The 19371-nt window shown below is 33.4% G+C and overlaps 1 protein-coding gene across 9 annotated transcripts; it reads right to left on the bottom strand.

Moving 5' to 3' along the window:
- Positions 1–4832: 4832 nt before the first annotated feature.
- LOC112278132 (uncharacterized) lies at positions 4833–16397 on the bottom strand. Of its 9 annotated transcripts, none has more exons than XM_073531761.2 (17): positions 13832–16396; positions 13395–13462; positions 13070–13202; positions 12724–12879; positions 11983–12326; positions 11207–11770; positions 9686–11006; positions 9162–9579; positions 8581–9014; positions 7871–8458; positions 7607–7699; positions 7274–7344; positions 6903–6994; positions 6409–6507; positions 5971–6144; positions 5665–5835; positions 4833–5451 (listed from the first exon to the last, which is right to left on the bottom strand). In XM_073531761.2, the coding sequence occupies exons 1-17, from the start codon at positions 14990–14992 to the stop codon at positions 5414–5416; spliced, it is 5925 nt and encodes a 1974-aa protein (XP_073387862.1). In that variant the 5' UTR covers positions 14993–16396; the 3' UTR covers positions 4833–5413. The 9 variants fall into 9 exon arrangements, with proteins under 9 accessions (XP_073387862.1, XP_073387861.1, XP_090104116.1 ...); XM_073531760.2 differs by having other exon boundaries at positions 8581–9579; positions 13832–14985; positions 15623–16396; XM_090247990.1 differs by having other exon boundaries at positions 8581–9579; positions 11983–12314; positions 13832–14985; positions 15623–16393.
- Between the last annotated feature and the right edge of the window lie 2974 nt (positions 16398–19371).

The raw sequence follows: 19371 nt of genomic DNA, 5'->3' as shown, positions 1-19371 counted from the left end.
AGGAAACAAAGATCAGAGTATGTGACAAATACAATTTATTGCATTTTGAACTTTTTTAACATGTAATTATTGCTCCTTCTTGATTTTATTTTTAAAAGTAGAGACAATGTTACAAACATATATATTTACTTTTGTAACTATCTAGATAATATAAATAGGTAGAAGTAAATAAAAATAAATTAATTTAATAATATCTTATAGAAAAGCTTCTTAGAAGCTTTATAAATATAATTTCATTTTTATACATGTCTATATTTGTTTCATAAGATGAACACTTAACTAACACATTAATCAAGTGTCGCATGTCTTAATAGCTTATTATATAAGCTAACCATATGGTGTATATATAAGAAACTTGTCTTCTAAATTAAGACATGTGTCTCTCTAATTTGACATGTGTTCAAGATCCTACAAAATGTTGCCACATAGTTCTTACTTAGATAATATATATAGAAGGAAGAATGAAGCTTTCTTCACTCCTAATAATTCTATTCTTACTTCTAATCTAATTTCAAAGATCTCTAATTTTCTTATCTTTTAGCAATAGCTATTCTAGTTTTTTTTTAATATACATACTTTTTTATTTTTATTTTTTCATCTTTTTTTGAAAAAAGTCTCACTTATTTATTTATTTTTATTAAATTCTTATCTTTAATATCTATAGTCATCATTAAAAATGATGTATATTTATTTGACCAATGGTTTGATATCAAACTTATGGTATTGGATAAAAAATCATGTGAATACAATCATTTTGGCTAATTTTTTTGCTTTCTATTCAATTGCCTTATAGGTCTACAAACATCAAACTTAGTCTTTTAAATGTTATATTATTATGATTTTGTAGAATAAAAACCATGGTTTTTGTAGTAGAGTTTTGAATGAAATCAACTTTTAAGGCCTAATAATTTTGTTTGCATACAAAAAACTCTATAGAATATAATTTCAATTTAAATTTCAACATAGATACAAAACAAAATTTAGTTTGGTTAATTTCTTTCTTACATTAATTAGAATGAGATTATGAGAGTAATTTTATAGGATAACTATTAATTTATAAAATTTATTTAACATATTGCTTATTATTATTAAGATTTATAATTCATAAATATCAAAATATATAGTTTAATTCAAAAGATTTTAGAGAATAATCATTGCAAAATTAATACAAAAGATCAATGTCATTGATAATTGAGTGGCACTTAATATTTATATTTATAAGAAAATTGGCCATAGAAACATTACTCTACAAATAGTTAAATTATAATCCCTTTAACAAGTCTTTTTCTTTTTATTTTTTTATTTTTTTTATAATTTCAATTATAAAGAAGCAAAGATTTTGTATTCATCATCTCTCTTTAGATCAACCATTGCCTTTTGTGGTCCTAAAAAAACTTTTATACATATCATTTCTAAAATCTAAATTTGGCATAATCATATAACAATATTGAATAGATTTTTGGTAATTGATATGTATAGTAATAGGCATTCAAATTGAATGATAGTTGAGGCTTATTGATACTCTCACAAAAAGATGACTTACAATTTGTTATTGTTGAGTAATAGATTGGATTCATAGGTACCATATTACTAATGAAACACATGTTTAGAATCCATGTGATAGCTTTTTATAGTCAAAGATTTTTATGCAATCATATTGCTTGGCAAACATGAGACAATATAAGCTCTATGTTGGCAATGTTAAACTTCTATAGTGAATCTAATATTACTTTTTGTTTAGCTTCTAAGTAATTTCAATAGCTTTTTCTCCATTTCTCTCACTATCCTCCATTTCTTTCTTTCAATCTTTTTACATTTCCATCAATTGTATTGCACTTTGCTAGATATTCCAATATTAATTCAATTAAATAAGTGAGGTAGGATTAGAACAAAGTATTATATTGCTATAGGATAGAGGAAAAATAAAATGCTTAATTTTTTACAATATATGAAGACAATAGATATCAATACCTTTGAATATCATGGTTAGTATCATTGGTTAAAAGAAGCTCCAATGTACATCATCTTTCAAGTATAACAATGATGTAAGAAATAGCCACAAGAATAATAACTTGAAATTTGATCAAATAACTTTTATTGTACATTTAATTTGTTAAAAATATAATTCTTAAGAAAAATATGTTCTTATCTATTTCTTTTGTTACTTATCTTGCATGAATATATCCAATAGCATAAAGCATTTCTTTACCAAAAGCTATCACAAAAAATCAAAAATTTAGAAAAAAATTTATAAATTGCATAGATTATGGTTTTAAGTAATTATTTTAATTTATATTAAGCTATTAAGTAATATTTGCATGAAATTTTTGATCTATTTAGATTATTTATCAAAAAATATAAGTCTTAGCAAGTCTCTTCTATTTATTTTTAATCTATGTATAAAAAATATTAAAGATATAAAATAAAAGATCTATACTACAATGAGAAATATGAAATTGCAAAATAAATTTGTTGATATGACATTCATTAAAGAAGTATTCAGCAATCAAAACTACCACATAATACAATATCTATTCATAAAGAACTACTAACATCCTTGAAATTAGTTTCTATGTAATAGCCAGAGAATAACTTAATATAATTGCAACATTCACTTTCTATACTTTAATATATAAAGAAGTGAATCCTTGCTTGTCACTTTTAAGATACAAGTCAATCTAAAATCCTAATAAATGTGAATTACATAGCTCTATCGTAACAAACATAGTTTGGAAAAAAAGGGCTTAATAGCAATCTTTACTTGTCTCTCTTGTGCTTCTTGAAAAAAGCCTCAAACAAAGAAGAATCTCATATACAAAGGATAGGGCTATCATTTGCATTCATGAGGAGTCTTTGGCAAAAGAGAGTCTTGGGCAGTCTCAACGAGGCTCTTTTTGCACTCATGAAAGTTAAGCTAAAAAAGTGAATACATTTTGAAAGATGATGATGTAATTCATCCGCATTGAGCCATAGTCATGAGCATATTGTGTGAGTTAGAATAGCATTGGATTAAATTAATAATAACATAGGCAAAGAGATGTGGCTTTAATAACAATAAATATATATATATATATATATTTATATATTTTAATAAAATAAGAATTTTTTTCTTCAATATAACATCTGATAATAAATAAGGATTTAAAAGAATTAAAACTTATATCAAAAAACCTTTCATTATTAAAACATCTAAATAAATTTCTTTTTAGCAAGCTTAAATATTTAAAAGAGTATTGATAAAGTAAAAATTCACCATCAAATAATATTTATTATAAAATAAAAGCATAGAAAATTTTATTTATTTATTTATTTATTTATTTATTTATTTATTTAAAATAAAAATTTGATGATTTATTTTATTTTTTGTTTATTTTTTATTTTAAAATACAATAAGTTATTATAGCTAACTGTTTTATATGTAAAAATTTGAATTAAATTTCTTATAATTTACATAAATAATAAGTGATTTAAAATAGAAATATCCAGTAATATAAAACAAAAATTAGATGAGATGATTTGGTTAAATAGCAAATAAAAGATTTTTATGATTAATGTATCAAAGTCAATTGTAAATTTGAATGCTATTAAACATATGAAAACGTAATAATAAATATAATCATAATACAAGAAATTAGTTTATTTTAATTTTATATATATATATATATATATATATATATATTAACTTTCTTGTAAAATTATTTAAAATATAATATTGAATTTTTGGTGTATTTTTAAAATTATCAAAAAATTAAAAACCATTATATAAAATATAAATTAGAATTTTTTTTTAAAGCCATCTAATAGATTTTAGACTTCATGAATTTATGAAATAATTTTATCAATTTTTGTAGAATTTGTTTCTTAAAAAGGGAAGTAATATCATGGATGCATATATCACTCAAATAGCTTGAAGCAAATAAAAGTATATAGAAATATTTTAAATAAATAATATCTTTTGTAAGACGCTTTGAAGAAGTTTTTAAATGTGGAGTAGGTACTTAGACTTTTGTAGATATATAATGCAGCTATTTAAACTTTTTATATAAATATCTTATTTTTTAAAAGTCAAGTTTGAAGCAACTTAAAACTTGATGCATGATATATTAATCTTGTAGTTTCTAAGAGACTTCTATAAGACCTTGGTTGCTAATATATATAGAAGTAAGACTACAACCATTCATAGTGTTTTAAAAAACTTTTTTATATTCTAAACTTTATTCCATTCTCCCTAATATCTTTATAAATAATAATAGCCATTCTAATTACTTTATTATCTTATATTTATTTCTTATTTATTTATATTTTTTTTAATGATATTAGAGTATATTCTTATTTTTAAAAGCTTTTTCCAAAATCATGTTTTAGACAACTAAATTCTAATAATATATAATATATTTTTTAAAGAATTTTTTTTGTAAAAATATATCTTCGAATTTATAGTAATTTAAGTAATTATTATAAAATAAGATTTAATAGTATATATCCAATATAATTTAATATATGAGTAAAAATTAAAATTAAAATCTTAAATTTTATAATATTTTGTTGCATAATTGAATTTAAAAATATATTTTTAGTTTAAATTTTTTTATTTATAAAAAATTAATATCTAAAATTCTAAGTGGCTTTTTTAATACTACTTTTGTATTTGTTAAAATATTGAGAATTTTTTATTTTTTAACCTTAAAACTAAGGTTGAATATTTAATGTATGCCTATTCAATATAGAATAATTAGGCATATAGTTACAAGAAAGAACAAAGATATTAATTGTAATTATATTATATTTTACCAGGGCATCTAATTTATAATTAAAAAAAATTGACATGTAAATATTTGAATTTTATCATATTCTTGTAAAGAGTAAAAAAAATATCTCAGATTATTCTTTGCAACCTTAGATGTTTTACGTATTTTAAAATATTGTTAAGTTGGAATTTTTTGATCAGATTCCAAATGTCAATGTTTCAAGTATATTAGTACAAGATCTTCAGTCTAACATGTATCCCTCAGATGACCATACACAATTGTGTGTTTAATATTTGACAATTCACGCCCTTAAACCCAGAAGAGGGGGCTTTAAACAACTCACAAGTATCCAGTTTGAAGGTTACACTAATAAGACAATTATTGATTATAACTTATTCTCCCGGTTGCTTCAGGTTTTCATGAGCAGATTCATCACATATGTTATCTGCTTTGCGTCGATAGCCTCGGAAAATTGTTTAGCAAGGACGAATTGAATTCCTCAATCTCATGAGGGTCTGCAGAAGATCAGTAAGTATGCGACCATTCATGATGCAACATCATTTCGAAACTGCGCGTTGTGCAACGGATATACGCATGGAGTCAGGTGATTACACTTTGGATTTAAATAAGATAAGCGTGCTTAACACCTTTGGTGTCGTGTAGAATCATCGTCGGCAATTACGATTGTCCCTCCTCCTAACAGCTGATGAAACATCAACCACATGGGTACGATCCAAAGGTTAGAAAGATCGGACCTGCAGTTTTGGCTCTAGACAGTAGTAGAGAGACAGGCCGTAAGCTACTTAAAAGAAAAGATGAACAAAATTTCTTTCAGCATCCGTGATAGAACGAACTAGCAGGGGAAGCACTAGGAAAAACTTCTGGAGAAGGAATACCAAAGGAACCGTCAGATTACCGAGCACAGAGACACAAGGATGCTTTCTGGTGTCGTCGCCACTAAACAGTAGATGATGCCCAGTAGTGTTAGTTGCATCGGCTGCAGCGGAAGAAGGGCTCCAGCCGTGAAACTTATCCAAGCTGGTTGTATCTTCATCTGGGACATCTTTGACCTCATGCTTAATCTTCCCTGTCACATGTGATGAATAACATCCAATCATCTACATTGAGGAAAAGGATTGGAAAAGAGAATCTTACGATTTCGTTCTAAACCAGGTTGAGTTTCAACCACATCGAGTCGGGTATAGAGAATGTCTTCACATGCCTGTTAAGAGACCCAAGCGTGACAAACTTCTGTTGGTTGTTTTCTTAAAATACGGCTGTCGAACACGTTGAACGAGGGCTGGCAATTCAGTAGCTTGATTTCTAGATTCCAGAGTTTCTTCTACTATATTCAAGTCGACGGCGGCAATTGGAACAATTTCTTTCTCTACTTTGCCTACGAATAGGTAAATAACCATCGTTGAAGGAGCTGAGGAACCTTTCATTCTTAACTAGGATTATAGTGAGACAAAGGTGAATCAATCTGAATTAAACTACATGCATTCAACTCAGGTTTATGCTGAATGCCAGTGCGGATTTTTAATAAACTAAATTCCACTCAGGTACTTCAAGCTCCGTCAACAGTCCTCCTAACATATAGCTAAGCATGGCAAGCGTACTAAACTCCATTCATGTGTAATCAACAAAGTTATGAAAATACTTGGTCGCTGGGCAGTTTTTTTGACATGTACACACTGAGGTGAGTGGGCCAAAGTTTCTTCTGATCTGGCCTTGAACAACTCAAATCGGCTTTGTGCACCTGCAAAGGCAGTATGGTTTCCTCATACAAAGGATCTTCATTGTTGATATTACTTGAAACATGATAAAAATAATCGCGACTTGAAGCCATCCCGTGCAATAAAAAATTGCAAATTCAGAAGCGTTCATTTTTTAGCACAGATTGGAATAGAGTAGATATTAGAAAGGTAACAAGAGCTCAGTTCAGAACTAAAAAGAAAACTAGGTAGAACTAATCGAGGTTCTTTGCTGATTTGTCTCGGTTGTTGAATTGGGTTTTACAAACATTAAGAAAAGTCTTGAATCTTTCGTTTTTCTTTTAGGCTAACATAGTTTAGGCACTTGGGTTGATTTTACAGTAACTGGTGCTTCTCCCCGTTCATTCATATCTTCCTAACGTCTTCAAGAAATTCTGACCTTGATGTACAGCTTTAACTTTTTCAAGCTTTTTCATAACCTTAGTCCTGGACTTCATGTATGCCTCAGCTGTCCTTTCATCATTAAATCCCCTGCAAGAATGTTTACAGCAGAAGCAGAAACCTAAAAAAAAACACTCAACTTTGTCTTGCGTAACCTATTACGACACTCAAAGTAGCCATGAAACGATGTGATGATGTAGATAGATCCTCAAGATCAAACTTGGAAGGTAGATTGCGTCAAGAAACTACGGCGACTGATTCTTTCCTGAGTATACAATTAAATAATTATTGGAATGATTAGGATCTATAATATTGGTGGTTATATAAGTAGACAGTGAAGAAAGCAGCAAATGAAAACAAGTAAAGAACCAGTCTTTAGCGATCTCCGCTATAGTTGTTTTCTTCTTCTCAGCTCGAACTTCCTTTCCACAGAGGTGTGCCTGGATGGTGAAGCAAAACCACACCTGAATATGATGAAAATAGTGATAGATGACTTCCAGACAGAACAAACATTGGTTTGTAATGTTACAAGGGTATATTTCAACATGGAACATTATAGTTTAAAGAGAGATTCGCTCAAACTCGACTGAGAATACGTTGAAGTTTAAAACTCTCGAGTTATTACTGCATCATTTCCAATGCGAATCTTAATCTAGAGGAACTAAATGATGAAATACTTGATACATACACACAAATTCGTACCTTAGCTTTTCGGTCAGATTCAATTGCACATCGTGGTGTTTCTTTTAGCGATCTCTGAAAAACTTCATTCTGCACTACGATGCTTATCTCTCCCTGCAACTTGAAGATTCAACGTGCTTTTCGGAGAAATTGGTGCATGTATTTCATTTTCCTTTAAATACGGACTTCAACAATGAATTTTGTAATCCCAAGAGGAAAATTTTACACAGACTAAGTCATCTTAGCACAAGCAATGATAAGCAGCTGAGAAAGTGATTCACGTACTGCACTTGTTATCAGAGAATTGGATGCGTCAAGTGGTGGCGTTGCTGCAGTGGTGGGTGCGACTTCTATCTTGGGTAGATGGAAACGAGAACCAGTACTTTTCATCCGATACAATCGTTTGACCGACTGGCTTGGTGTTTCCATCTCTTCATTTTGTATCCGCATGTCATCGCTTTGACTAAAATCATATGGAATTGCAACTTCCGTTCCTCGCAACTTATCAGCACTCCGAGTTAGCCATGGGTCGATATTCTCGCTTGAACCTGATCCACAACCCTCTTTATTTGATATTTTGGCTTGAATTTCTTCTTTAGAGCTTGTTTCCATGTTAAATCTCTTTGTCAAACAGACCAAAGCCTCAACGGAAACTCGAAATTTGGAGGGTATGAAATTTTTCTCAAATACTGTGGGATCGAGGGTATATTCGCTTTCATCAACAGCAACATATTCGAAATCATCATCATCAATGAATTGGAGCTTGCTTAAAGCTTGTCGAAAACGTTTCCTTGTGCGAATGCCTCTCCAGTAGGCTTGCAATTTAACAACTGATATCATAAATTTTCTTCGTACCCATCTTCTCCAAGCGCCCTGTATGTTTAGGAAAAAGACGGTTTTCAAGGGTAATATAAACCAGTATTTGTAAAAGCATTTTGCCCATGTTCACCTCAATCCTGCCAAGTAGGTGGCGTTTGGATATCATACAAACTTGCCTGAATTCTTAGTGCACTGCTTTGATACCTCCGCCTCTCTGCTTCTGTGTGTGCTTCTCGTGGCGCAAGGACATCTACAGCCAGCTTCTGCATCTTTATTAACCTTTTCCTAGTCAGCATGTCCCTTGCTAAAGCTTGCAACCGTCTGACTCTCGACAGTTCAACTTCAATATCAGCTTTATACTCCAGATTCTCTTTGAAAACATTTTTGTACTTGAAGTCTTCGTCCTCCAAGTGATCTGACAGGTACCGCTCAACATTGTGAGACACACTCATGATGCCTTCATTACTAAGGTTGGTTCCCTTCGTCATCTGAGGTCCAGACTTGCTTTCTTGCCCAAAAAACTCCTTTCTCAGGCTGGTTTCTTTCGACCATGATTGACTTTTCCTGTGGCTTTCAAGCATTTCCTGAAAGGCGAGGTGATTCCAGTTCTCTTCATTTGTATCACAAGGAAGGGAAACCAAAGGGTGCAAGTTAGTCCCCATTGCACAACTCAAACGAGTCCTTAAAATGGGATTAGTTTCGGCTATTCGATGCAGGTCAAAGACAGCAGCCCACAAAACCGCTGATTTTGCCTTACCTTGCATTACCGCTATTATATCCCTATTGTTTGCTTCTAGTTTGGCAAGTCCAGATTGATTGCTAGAATCAGATCGGTCACTGAAACCTCCGAGCCAGTGTTTTGTCACGTCTTTAGGGTTTGCAAACGATAAAAAAGGTCTTTCTGCACGAGCTATTTTTTCGTCAAGATATCGAATGCCCGCAACCGCCATATTCTTCGAGAAAATAGACTGGACTGCTTTCTCTCGAAAGCTATCTTCAACTAGCTCATTGTCAAGTTCAATTAGCCAAGGAACTGCCTCCAAAACCTTGCCAACGTGATCTTCTTGATCCGAGATGGGGTTATCATTCATCTGAAGTGTCCGCAACCGACGAAGCGATGCCAAATGATTTAGTTGGGTTAGCTGTGATACATTGTTGAAGGATATGTCAAGTACCTGGAAGACCAAGGTGTACACCTGTTGGACATGTCTCCATTGTGCAACTTACAAGTTCAAGTCAGCAAGAAGAAGTCAGCAATATGAGATACAGGATTAGTTTCACCTCAAGAGAGGGGCAACCGTACAAGGATTCGAGATTGTCGATCAAGTTATCCTGCAAGTAAAACCGCTGCAGATTAGGAAGCCAAGCTTTACATGCAAGGCGTCGTATACAATTTCCATTCAACCAAATTTCACGAAGCATCACACTGCCAAAGTGGGTAGGAAGCTCCGTCAACCGATTCCTTGAGGCAACCAAGGACACTAATAACTGGCAGTGGCCCAAACCGTTCCAGAGACTCCTGCCTTTGATTTTATTCTGCCCAACATCAAGAAGTCGAAGATGTTTTAGGCCAGAAAGCCCCTTTCCTTCATATCCACCGAGCGTGACAAGCTCATTGGATCTAAGATCCAGAACTTCCAGATTTGGAAAAAGGCTACCCAATTCCCATATCCTGGATATCCTGTTGTTACCCAAACTCAGCTTCTCCAGCTTAGGCCATAGGGTACTTGCACGATGCTTGTTAGTGTCCCTAGAGGTTACACATTCACGACGAGTAGAATCAGTTCTGACTTCAGCAATTCTTGGGGTCCCTTGGTAACTCCTACACGATGCGCGTGGAGTTGTGGATAAACAACTGCTTCCAGATGTTTTTGCTGCGGCAACATTCATTTCCTCTGAATCTATTTGCACGCCTGTGCCTGAGCCAATACAGGAAATGAAGTTCCCCTCAAGAAATAAAACTTTCAGGTTCTGTAGGGACTCTAAACCCTCTAAATCATTAAGAAGATTGTCCTTGACAAGGACATACTCCAATGACCCCTCGCAACCATAAAATGCTCCTTTGAGGGTGCTGAGCCTGTTCTCATTGATCATGAAGATCCGCAACTTGGGGCACCATCGGCCGAGCATCCCAATGCCTAGGGATGTAAGTTCCTTGTGCGGTATGCTGAGTTTCGTGACACCCAGCAGTCCGGTTCGGTTACAATGTGCACTTGATTCCAGCAATTTTCTCGTAAGAGTACAGCTGGACGAGGATTCCATCCCACGCAAGTGTGGCCGTAGGGTGTACCAATAATCACCATCAATAACATGGTCCACAACTCCATTTTCTTCAACAGAACTAATATCTATAGCTTCTCTTGTATAGTGTGCGCCGCTTTGATGATGATGGGTTTTTAGAACGACATCCTGTTGTGTCTTGGAAATTCCCAAAGGCTCAGCTCGCCTTTTAGATGGCAAAGTTTTCAGAAACGCTTGAGAACAGTGATTTTTCCATCTATTCTTCAGCTTGCCGATTTTATTCCAGCTTTTTGAATACGTGTCCAGAGAGGGAATTGTTACATATCCTGAAAATTTTCTTTTGACCGATTCACTTGCTTCACTGTCCAAAATAGCACGGAGTTGTAAGAATCAGGTACAAACTGGAGTTCACGAGTTCAAACGCACACATCTTAGTCCAGGCCCCCAAGCCGCTAATGAGTAACTTATTGAAACAATAAGAATAATAATAATAATAATAATAGTAGTAGTAGTAATAATAGTAATAAGCACATAATTAAAGTGTCTGAATCAGTAAAGTACATGTTCGAATCAGAATACTTCAACTCCAAGTCTTTTACGTTGAGTATTGCACTCTGTGTTTCACATGAATAACAAACAGGACGCCCCATGAAGTCACATTCAAGAACTACGACTAAAGACCTTTTTACTTTTGTGTGCTCTAAAAGAACACTGCATCCTATTGCCTGCATCAAAGACTTCAAAACATCTTCTCCAATTCCAAAGACTTTACCCCAAGATTGAAGTTCACTCCACTTTTCAAGAAAACCATCACCTTTACTGATAAAGATGCTAATTTTTTCAATCAACCCCTTTGCAAACCTTAAAACTTGGCTGCGAATATTTCTTACAACTGCAGCTACCTCTGTTTCTAAACCTAGATCGGATCCCTCCAGTAAGAGGTTCAAGACATTTGCTTCGTAGTTGCGGACTGACGCTTGCATCAACCGTTTCTGCACCATGGCAACCCTCTCCCTAAATTCCGCAGAGTATTTTTCGACGGGCTCTCCCAAACCAAAAAATTTAGATTTTCGCTGACACTGATGGAAAACCTTCAGAGCACCAGACCTCATTGAAATCTCTAATCTGCGCAAAATTAAATAGAACAGAAGTTGTTACATGAACTGATTTTGAAGTTCCTTAGATATCAATTTTAAACATCGAGAGAAAATTACACCAAAAATACAAGAGTAAAAACTTTATCTGCCTCGAGTTTCTCGCTAAAATAAGCACTTCCTTGGAAATCATGCTAACACATGATCAATTGCCATGATAGGGAGAACTCGAAAAGCACTAACTCTGTCAATATGTTGTTTTCTTTCTCTAACATAATCGCCTGTGTTGCCTCTGCCAATGTCGTCAATCCTAATCGTCGAGCTTCTTTGATCTTGTCAGAAACAATCAGACTTCTGGATCCCAAACAACTAGCTGGTACCTGCCGCAACCAGTTGCTCATTTCCACCTTGGCAGCTTCTCTGCGTTCTTGTATCAATTCAACTTCTTCTCCAAGATCTAATGACAATGCTCTTTCCATGGCGGATTCGTACTCCTCCGGACTGCTTATTTCAGAAACCCGTACCAGATTCTTAAAAGCAGCCTCGCGATTCTTAGCCGTAGATTTGAGTATCTCCTGGAGAAATATCTACAAATTCAAAAACTTCGAACCAGTGGGACACTAAAATGACGATCATATATGTAAAATACTTACTGTAATATCAAGCTTGTGAAAATGTCGAGGATCATTCTGGTAAAAGCCCACAGAGCCAAGGAATGAAGACCAGCACAGACTAAAAGTGTCGAGAAGTTTGAATCCTTCATATTAAGGGGCACTATCAACCACAGCTAATATTCTCACTTGGTTTCAAATCAAACCGCCAATAATGATCCGGAACCCTAAGACATTTATACACACCGCCGCACATATCCTATTTCTGTCTGGATAAAAATGCTCGAAACGCAAGTACATATTTCTCCTCTGCACCCTGCATTGTGCACTGAAGTAATGGAGACAGATACACATAGGTTCTCTGTATTTCTACCTTGGATCTCTGACCTTTAAGCTCCCGAAATATGCGCCGAGAGAGGAATCCCCGGAAAACTTTTTGGATGAGAGTACAACAATAGACGAGCTCTCTGCATCTTTTCCGCTCCCTGAAAGCTCTTCCAATCCTTTGCGCTGTTGTGTTCTTTTCCTCCTTTCACACCAGGTAAGATAGGTGGGCTCTTAAACTTGAAGGATTCAACATTATCAACATAATGTGGTGGAAAGATTGTTGGTATCTAACACACTGACGTGACTGAAATAGCGGATGTTTATACTAAATATAAATTTTCTCTAATCTTTGGATTATGTGGTTGAACACATAAATCAGGATTAATGTGTACCTCTTCCAACTTTTTAGTTTTCGCCGGTGGCTCTTCATATATTTCCCAAGTGACGGTCATTTTTCGGAGAGTAGCGTTACTGAACTCCAGCTCCCGCTGAAGTTCATACACCCTCTGCTCTTGCTCATATCTCCTGCAATTCCCGATCACGTCCATACCATAACAGTTGCAAAGCAATAACTCTAAATTATTATGAGGGTTAGGATAAGATCAGAAGACTCACGAAACATTCGAAGCTGTGATTCTGTTACTGGGTGGACAAATCAAGGAAATAAAAACGGGATCGAAAAGTTGTAACCGCTAATGAATAGCACGAATTACTTACTGCTGCCACAATTTATCATCTTGTTCCATGGCTCCCTGCTTCCCCTCTTGCTCAATTTGTAACTGATTCTACAGGTCCTATACTTCAGAGTCAGTGCTCAATCTGGCAAAACAGGTGTCCTTACACTGGAAAGAGCTGAAACAGTATGCTAGACACGTCTGAAAAATAAATGCTTGTGTGTTCAAAATGGTTATTCTCTGAAGGTCTCACAGAGAAATGATGTGCAATAAATAACCAGCCTCTAGCGTTAAGCCTCTGGATCGTAAAAGCACATATACTACTCAGTTACGGATTTCAAGGACGTCAAAGGATACTAGGTCTAACATATTGTTATCTTACAGGACTTACAGGACACTTGAAAGTTACTGAACGATGAGATCAGCAACTAACTAGTATATGACAAGCTTTTCAACTTTCTAAGAAAAAGAATTACTCACTTTGAGAAACTTCTCCATGTTCGCTACTGCCGCTGCTTCTTGGTTCAAAGCCTCATTCCGGCGAATCTGTAGTTTTTCTCTTTCCATCTGCCTCTGGACTTCAGCTGCCATGATCCCCTCCACGATCCTGGCTCTCTGTTCGGACAGTTCGTCGCGACTGCTGCCTTCCTCATCACATATGGATGAAGACCCTGACTCCAGGTTCACCACGTTAGAAGCTCCCCTAATGGTCTCAGAACATTTATTTACCAATGGTGCTGTTACTATCTCTTTTAGCTCTTCAACGAACATAAAATTAGGTATTTGTTGTTTCTGTTCACAATCATCAACCACATTGGCAAGACGTGCTAGTAGTTGTGCTCTTGAAATGTCAGCTCCGTCTCCCTCAATTTTGATGGATGGGTTGGGTTTATCAAATGCAGATGCTTCGCGTTGCCCCCCGCATCTCGTCATTTTCATTGCTCCCAAGAAACTTCTACGCGGGCTTGGCTCTTTATCTTCGACATCTACAGCGATTTTCAGGACCTTCAACTGTTCCGCAGGCAACAGTGCCGTTGCACTGCTTAATCTTTCCACAATGCCTTTCGAAGATGTGCAAGCAGCTTCCTGCGGAAAAGCACTCCTTCCTTCGCCAATGTTGGCATTTAAGAAGTCTTCATCCCTCCGAACAATTTCCCAAATCCTCCTTTCATACTCCTCCAATGATTCATCATCCTTGGTCGGAGCTAGCGTATCTGTGTCTTCTACCGCATGTTGCCCGAGTTTCCGCAGATTGTACCCAAAGCCGTCTTCAGTCGAGGCAATGCTTCGGGCAGAGGACAGGCAAAAGGTCGAATCTTGATCAATTGCGCCTGGCATATCATTGTTAAAAACAAGCAGAGATTGCTGCGTCACTGCCTCGAGAACACTCGAATCCGGGTTTTCCTGAACCTCTTTGTTCGTCATAAAACAATTCACCTCTTTCAAACTTTCCTCGAACATTTGCAACTGTTCTTCCTGCAGCTTCCACCTGTCCAAGAGCATTTGTAACCCACTACCAGCGGTATCCTCTTCGGGGTCCATGATAGAATCCTTCCCCACAAGACAGACTGAACTACTCAATTCCAACAATTTCCTCGTCTTTTGTTCAATCCTTGCACGCTGAAGATAGTTCCCTAACATCAACAGACAATCGAAAGAGTCCAAACTTTACTGAGCTCTCAATGGTATTTTGAAGCACATTCGTTCGTTCTACGAGTTGCTATACCCTCTTGACAGATTCTTTCTCGTCCTATTCAACTGCGAATCGAAGTTGCAACATTGTCTTTTCGAAGGAATGCCACATGTCATAGACTAAAAGCAAAGAAACAATTCAGTTTAGGTTCTTTTTGATTGATGGGAAGAAATAAACAGAGTATACAAGGCTGAGCTACTGGAAACTTAAACCAGCAATGTAGGCGGGCGAAAAGCAATAAACCTTGACAAAAGTGCAACACATAAGTAAGGAATTACAGCAGGGTAGAATCCAGATCATGCAACGCAATAATTTGGTAAGCAAGAAAATTCGACAAAAGACTTGTGAAAATACTCTAAATCTGATAAGCACGTGACTAAATCCAGGATGTAAGCACGCCAGCGGGGTTCCCAAAGCACTCTGGAGACAATTTCAGAAGTCGATCATTTGAACACTGTTGTTCAAAGAGCATTCGGAGATAATCATGAACCCCTGTCACAAGTGTACAACATTACCCGAGCATTGTCGGGTTTATTCGTTAAGGAAACACGTGACCAAGTTGACGAGCAGAGAATTACCAAAAAGTGGCTTCACCGACGTTCAAGCGTTGGAAATGCAAGGTCTATTGCTGCTGAGATCCAATTTTATTTTGCAATTCAATGGTTTCACATTAACAGATGAGGCTACAATTCTAAGCATGTGCTCTCTCTCTGCTTTTTGGACAAGTAAATTCGACAATTACAGGAATACCATAAGATATACAATGAGTACGTATGAATCTCCTGATCGCTATGCATGCACACGACTCTTTCGGTAGTCCGCAGATGATGTAAGGAAGACATGATCGAAACCCAAAGGCGATGAACCCTAATCAAAATGCGGCGCAAAACTTAAATACGAAGAGAACCACTGCAAATTAGAATAAAGGATGGAAGAAAAGAGCGCTTTGGATGATAATCTGAGAGGTAATTACACTAATTTAGCTAATATTTTAGGGCTCATAGCCGTAATGGACGGTAAACTCGAGTGGGTCGCCTACATAACGGTCTGGATTGAGAATGGTGCCAGTTCCAGTTAACATCACAACGCCTCATCACATCACTACACTACGCTTTGGTGCCTGAAACTGCACATTCGCTGATTGCAACGGGAAGCAAATTCCAAATGAACACCTCCAAAAAGCCCTAAAGCATGACTATTAAACCTGTGCATTGCAGAGAGGTGAAGCAGAATTATACGCAGCCATTAAAAGACCAATCACATCCTTAAAGCACCCGACCAAATACCTCGCAATACCGCCGAATTTAACTTTGAGTTCAAACATTGGTGAAAACATAGTACATTTATTCTTCAATTTATTATAAAATTTAATTTTCATATATTACATTTTAAATACTGTGTTTGGTTTTTTTGTATAGGTATTATTGACCTCGTGGCCCAGAAGATCATCCAGAAAATTCTAATCATTCCAAGTCTAAAAAAACATTACTTTGATAAATTTGTCACTAATCAACTAATATTTTATCCACATAATGTAGAGATCATTTATCACCATACTGATTATATTAGAAAAGATAGTTACATTGTAAGAAATTAAATATATTTTGAATCTATAGAAAAAAAAAAAAAAAGTAAATTAATAAATAAATGTATAAAAAACTTCAAAACCAAAAGATAAGATGTTTTTTTAATTAAAATTATATATAAATAAATATATCAAAAAAATAAGTGTGTATAGTTGAATTTTTAGACTAAAGATAGAAAATAGTCTAAAGGTAATTTTTGACTCATTATCAAATTATTTATTATGAAAATCAAACTAAAAGTCTAAATGGTATATACATAAATTGTTTTATTAAAAATCAATTTATAAAAATTAAAAAATTATCATATGATATATTTAATTCAAAATAGCAATATAATATCTGATTTTCTATTAGGATTCAAATTCTTTGGCAAAAAAATATTCTTTAGATGTGATAAGGATTCATGCATTTCTATATATTTTATATTTGGGATAATCAATTTTATATACCATTTATTTATTTTACTAATATTCAATAATTGGTATAATGGCAGTTTAATTTTTTAAATTATTACAACAAAAAAATAAAAAATAAATCTATAATTGATTGTTAATTATAATAGTACTTATAAATTTTAAAGCATTAACATAGATACCATCTTTGCTTATTAAAATTTCTTGAATTATCATGATTATGCAATTTAAGAAAGACAAATTATAAATTAAGTGACGTCTTTTACTTTGCAATCTTAATTTTTAATTTATTTATTTATTTATATTTTTTTAATGAGAGCATGTATCAAAAAATGCACTTATATGATTGTGCACTTTTCATATCTTGATAATTTTTAAAACAAGAGGTTTATTATAAAATATAGTAAATAACAAATATAATGACAAAATATCAAAAAATAGAATTAAATTTTATTATTTTTACAAAAGAAACAATGAATAGAATTTTTATTTAATATAATAATTCTATTATACAAAAATATTTTTTAAAAAATCTAACTTATAGTATAATTTCTAAATTTTTATTCAAGTATAAAAATTTATTATAATTTTTTAGATATTGCTAAAAATTTATTAATTTTAATAATATAATACTAAAATTTTAATATTCTTATTTATTTTTATATTTTTATATAAAATATTTAATTGATGAAATTAAGAGAACTTTATACAAATCAAAAAAACAATAATAGTTTTAAATCTGATTGTAGAATTATTTTTGAACTCAAAATTGGAAGTATCATGACATTTAGAAGAATTGTTCTTGTTATCATGAATAAGGAGATTAGAAGACAAACTTGATTGAATTTGCTTGACAAAGGTTGAATCAACAATCAATGTTGATTTTATTACTCGAAGGTGAAAATGCCCCAACTTCAAAAAAATCATTCTTTGCTGATTAAAAGATGCATTTCTTTCTTTTGGTGCAAAATAAGAATATCAAAAAATGGCATCCGACAAACCTTATTTTTTGGATTGATAAGTGATCTTGAAATTATATTTCTAAACAAACATGCTCCAATGAGCTTCACAATAATTCAAAATATGTGTCAACATGAAGTACTTAAGGTTCTTGTGATCTGTATACATAATGATTGGACTTAAGGTGCCTTCTAAATAATAATGCTATTCTTGAAATGAATCCTCAATTACAAAGAGTTCTTTATTGTGGATTTCATAATTAATCTCGAGTGCTATAAAAAAATTGGAATAGAAAGCTATTAGATGGATTTTGTTATCAGATCCCATTTGTGACAATACTACACTCAAGACAAAGTGTGATGCATCTATTTCCATGAAAAATGCCTTAGAGAAGTCAATACTATATAAGATTGGTATATATATAAACTCTTTTTTTAAAGCATCAAACAATGTTTTGGCTTCTTTACTCTACTCAAGTTTTTCTTTACAAGTCAAATGTATAAGTGGAGGTGCAACTTGAAAAACATTCTTCATGAAGATCCAATAGTAGTTGGCAAAGCCTAAAAAGCATTGCACATTTCTTATTGTTCTTGGAGTTTTTCAATCCATGATAGTCTAGACCTTTTTTAAATCCATCATTAATTCTTTGTTGGAAATGATGTATCCTGGAAAGTCAACTTTAGTAGTGTGGAATATATAATTTTTTAATTTGGTATATAATCTTGTATCTCTAAGTTTTTCTAATACACAATAAATATGAATTCTATATTCTCTTGTATTCTTAAAGTATATTAAGATGTCATTCATGAAAGACAACATTTATTAGGTATTGAAAAGAAATTAGTAAATTCATGAGTTTAAAAGGCATGATATTATATTCAAAATGTCTATACCTAGTTTGAAATGCAGTTTCTTATTCATCTCCTACTTTAATGCATATCAAATTATATATTCTTTATAGATCTATTTTTGTATAGATCTTTGCTTAATTCAGTTGATCAAGAAGTCTTAAAATCAAAGATAGAAGATACTTATTTTTGATGGTGATGTTGATGAATCTTTGATAGTCTACACACATTTGTAGAGATCTATCTTTTTTCTTCTTAAATAAGATAGAAACTTTTGCTTGAAATTTTAAATGGCATATAGAATTTTTAGCCAAATTTTTATTAAACATATTTTTTGAGTACAACTAATTTGTTTTATGATAGGCTATAGATTGGTCCAAATGGGAGTTGAGCTCTTTTTTGAAGATTGATGGAACAATCATAAAGACAATACTTTGAAAGAATATCCACATTCTTCTTTTTAAAAACAACTTAGAAATCTTGATATTAGTTAAGAATGCTACTTGACATCTTTCCACCA

The sequence above is a fragment of the Physcomitrium patens genome, chromosome 26 (genome assembly GCF_059467195.1).
Source record: "Physcomitrium patens ecotype Gransden chromosome 26, ASM5946719v1, whole genome shotgun sequence".
Classification (NCBI taxonomy): Eukaryota; Viridiplantae; Streptophyta; class Bryopsida; order Funariales; family Funariaceae; genus Physcomitrium; species Physcomitrium patens.
The sequence above is the reverse complement of the archived record's forward strand: the minus strand, read 5'-3'. Positions and strand labels throughout refer to the sequence as shown.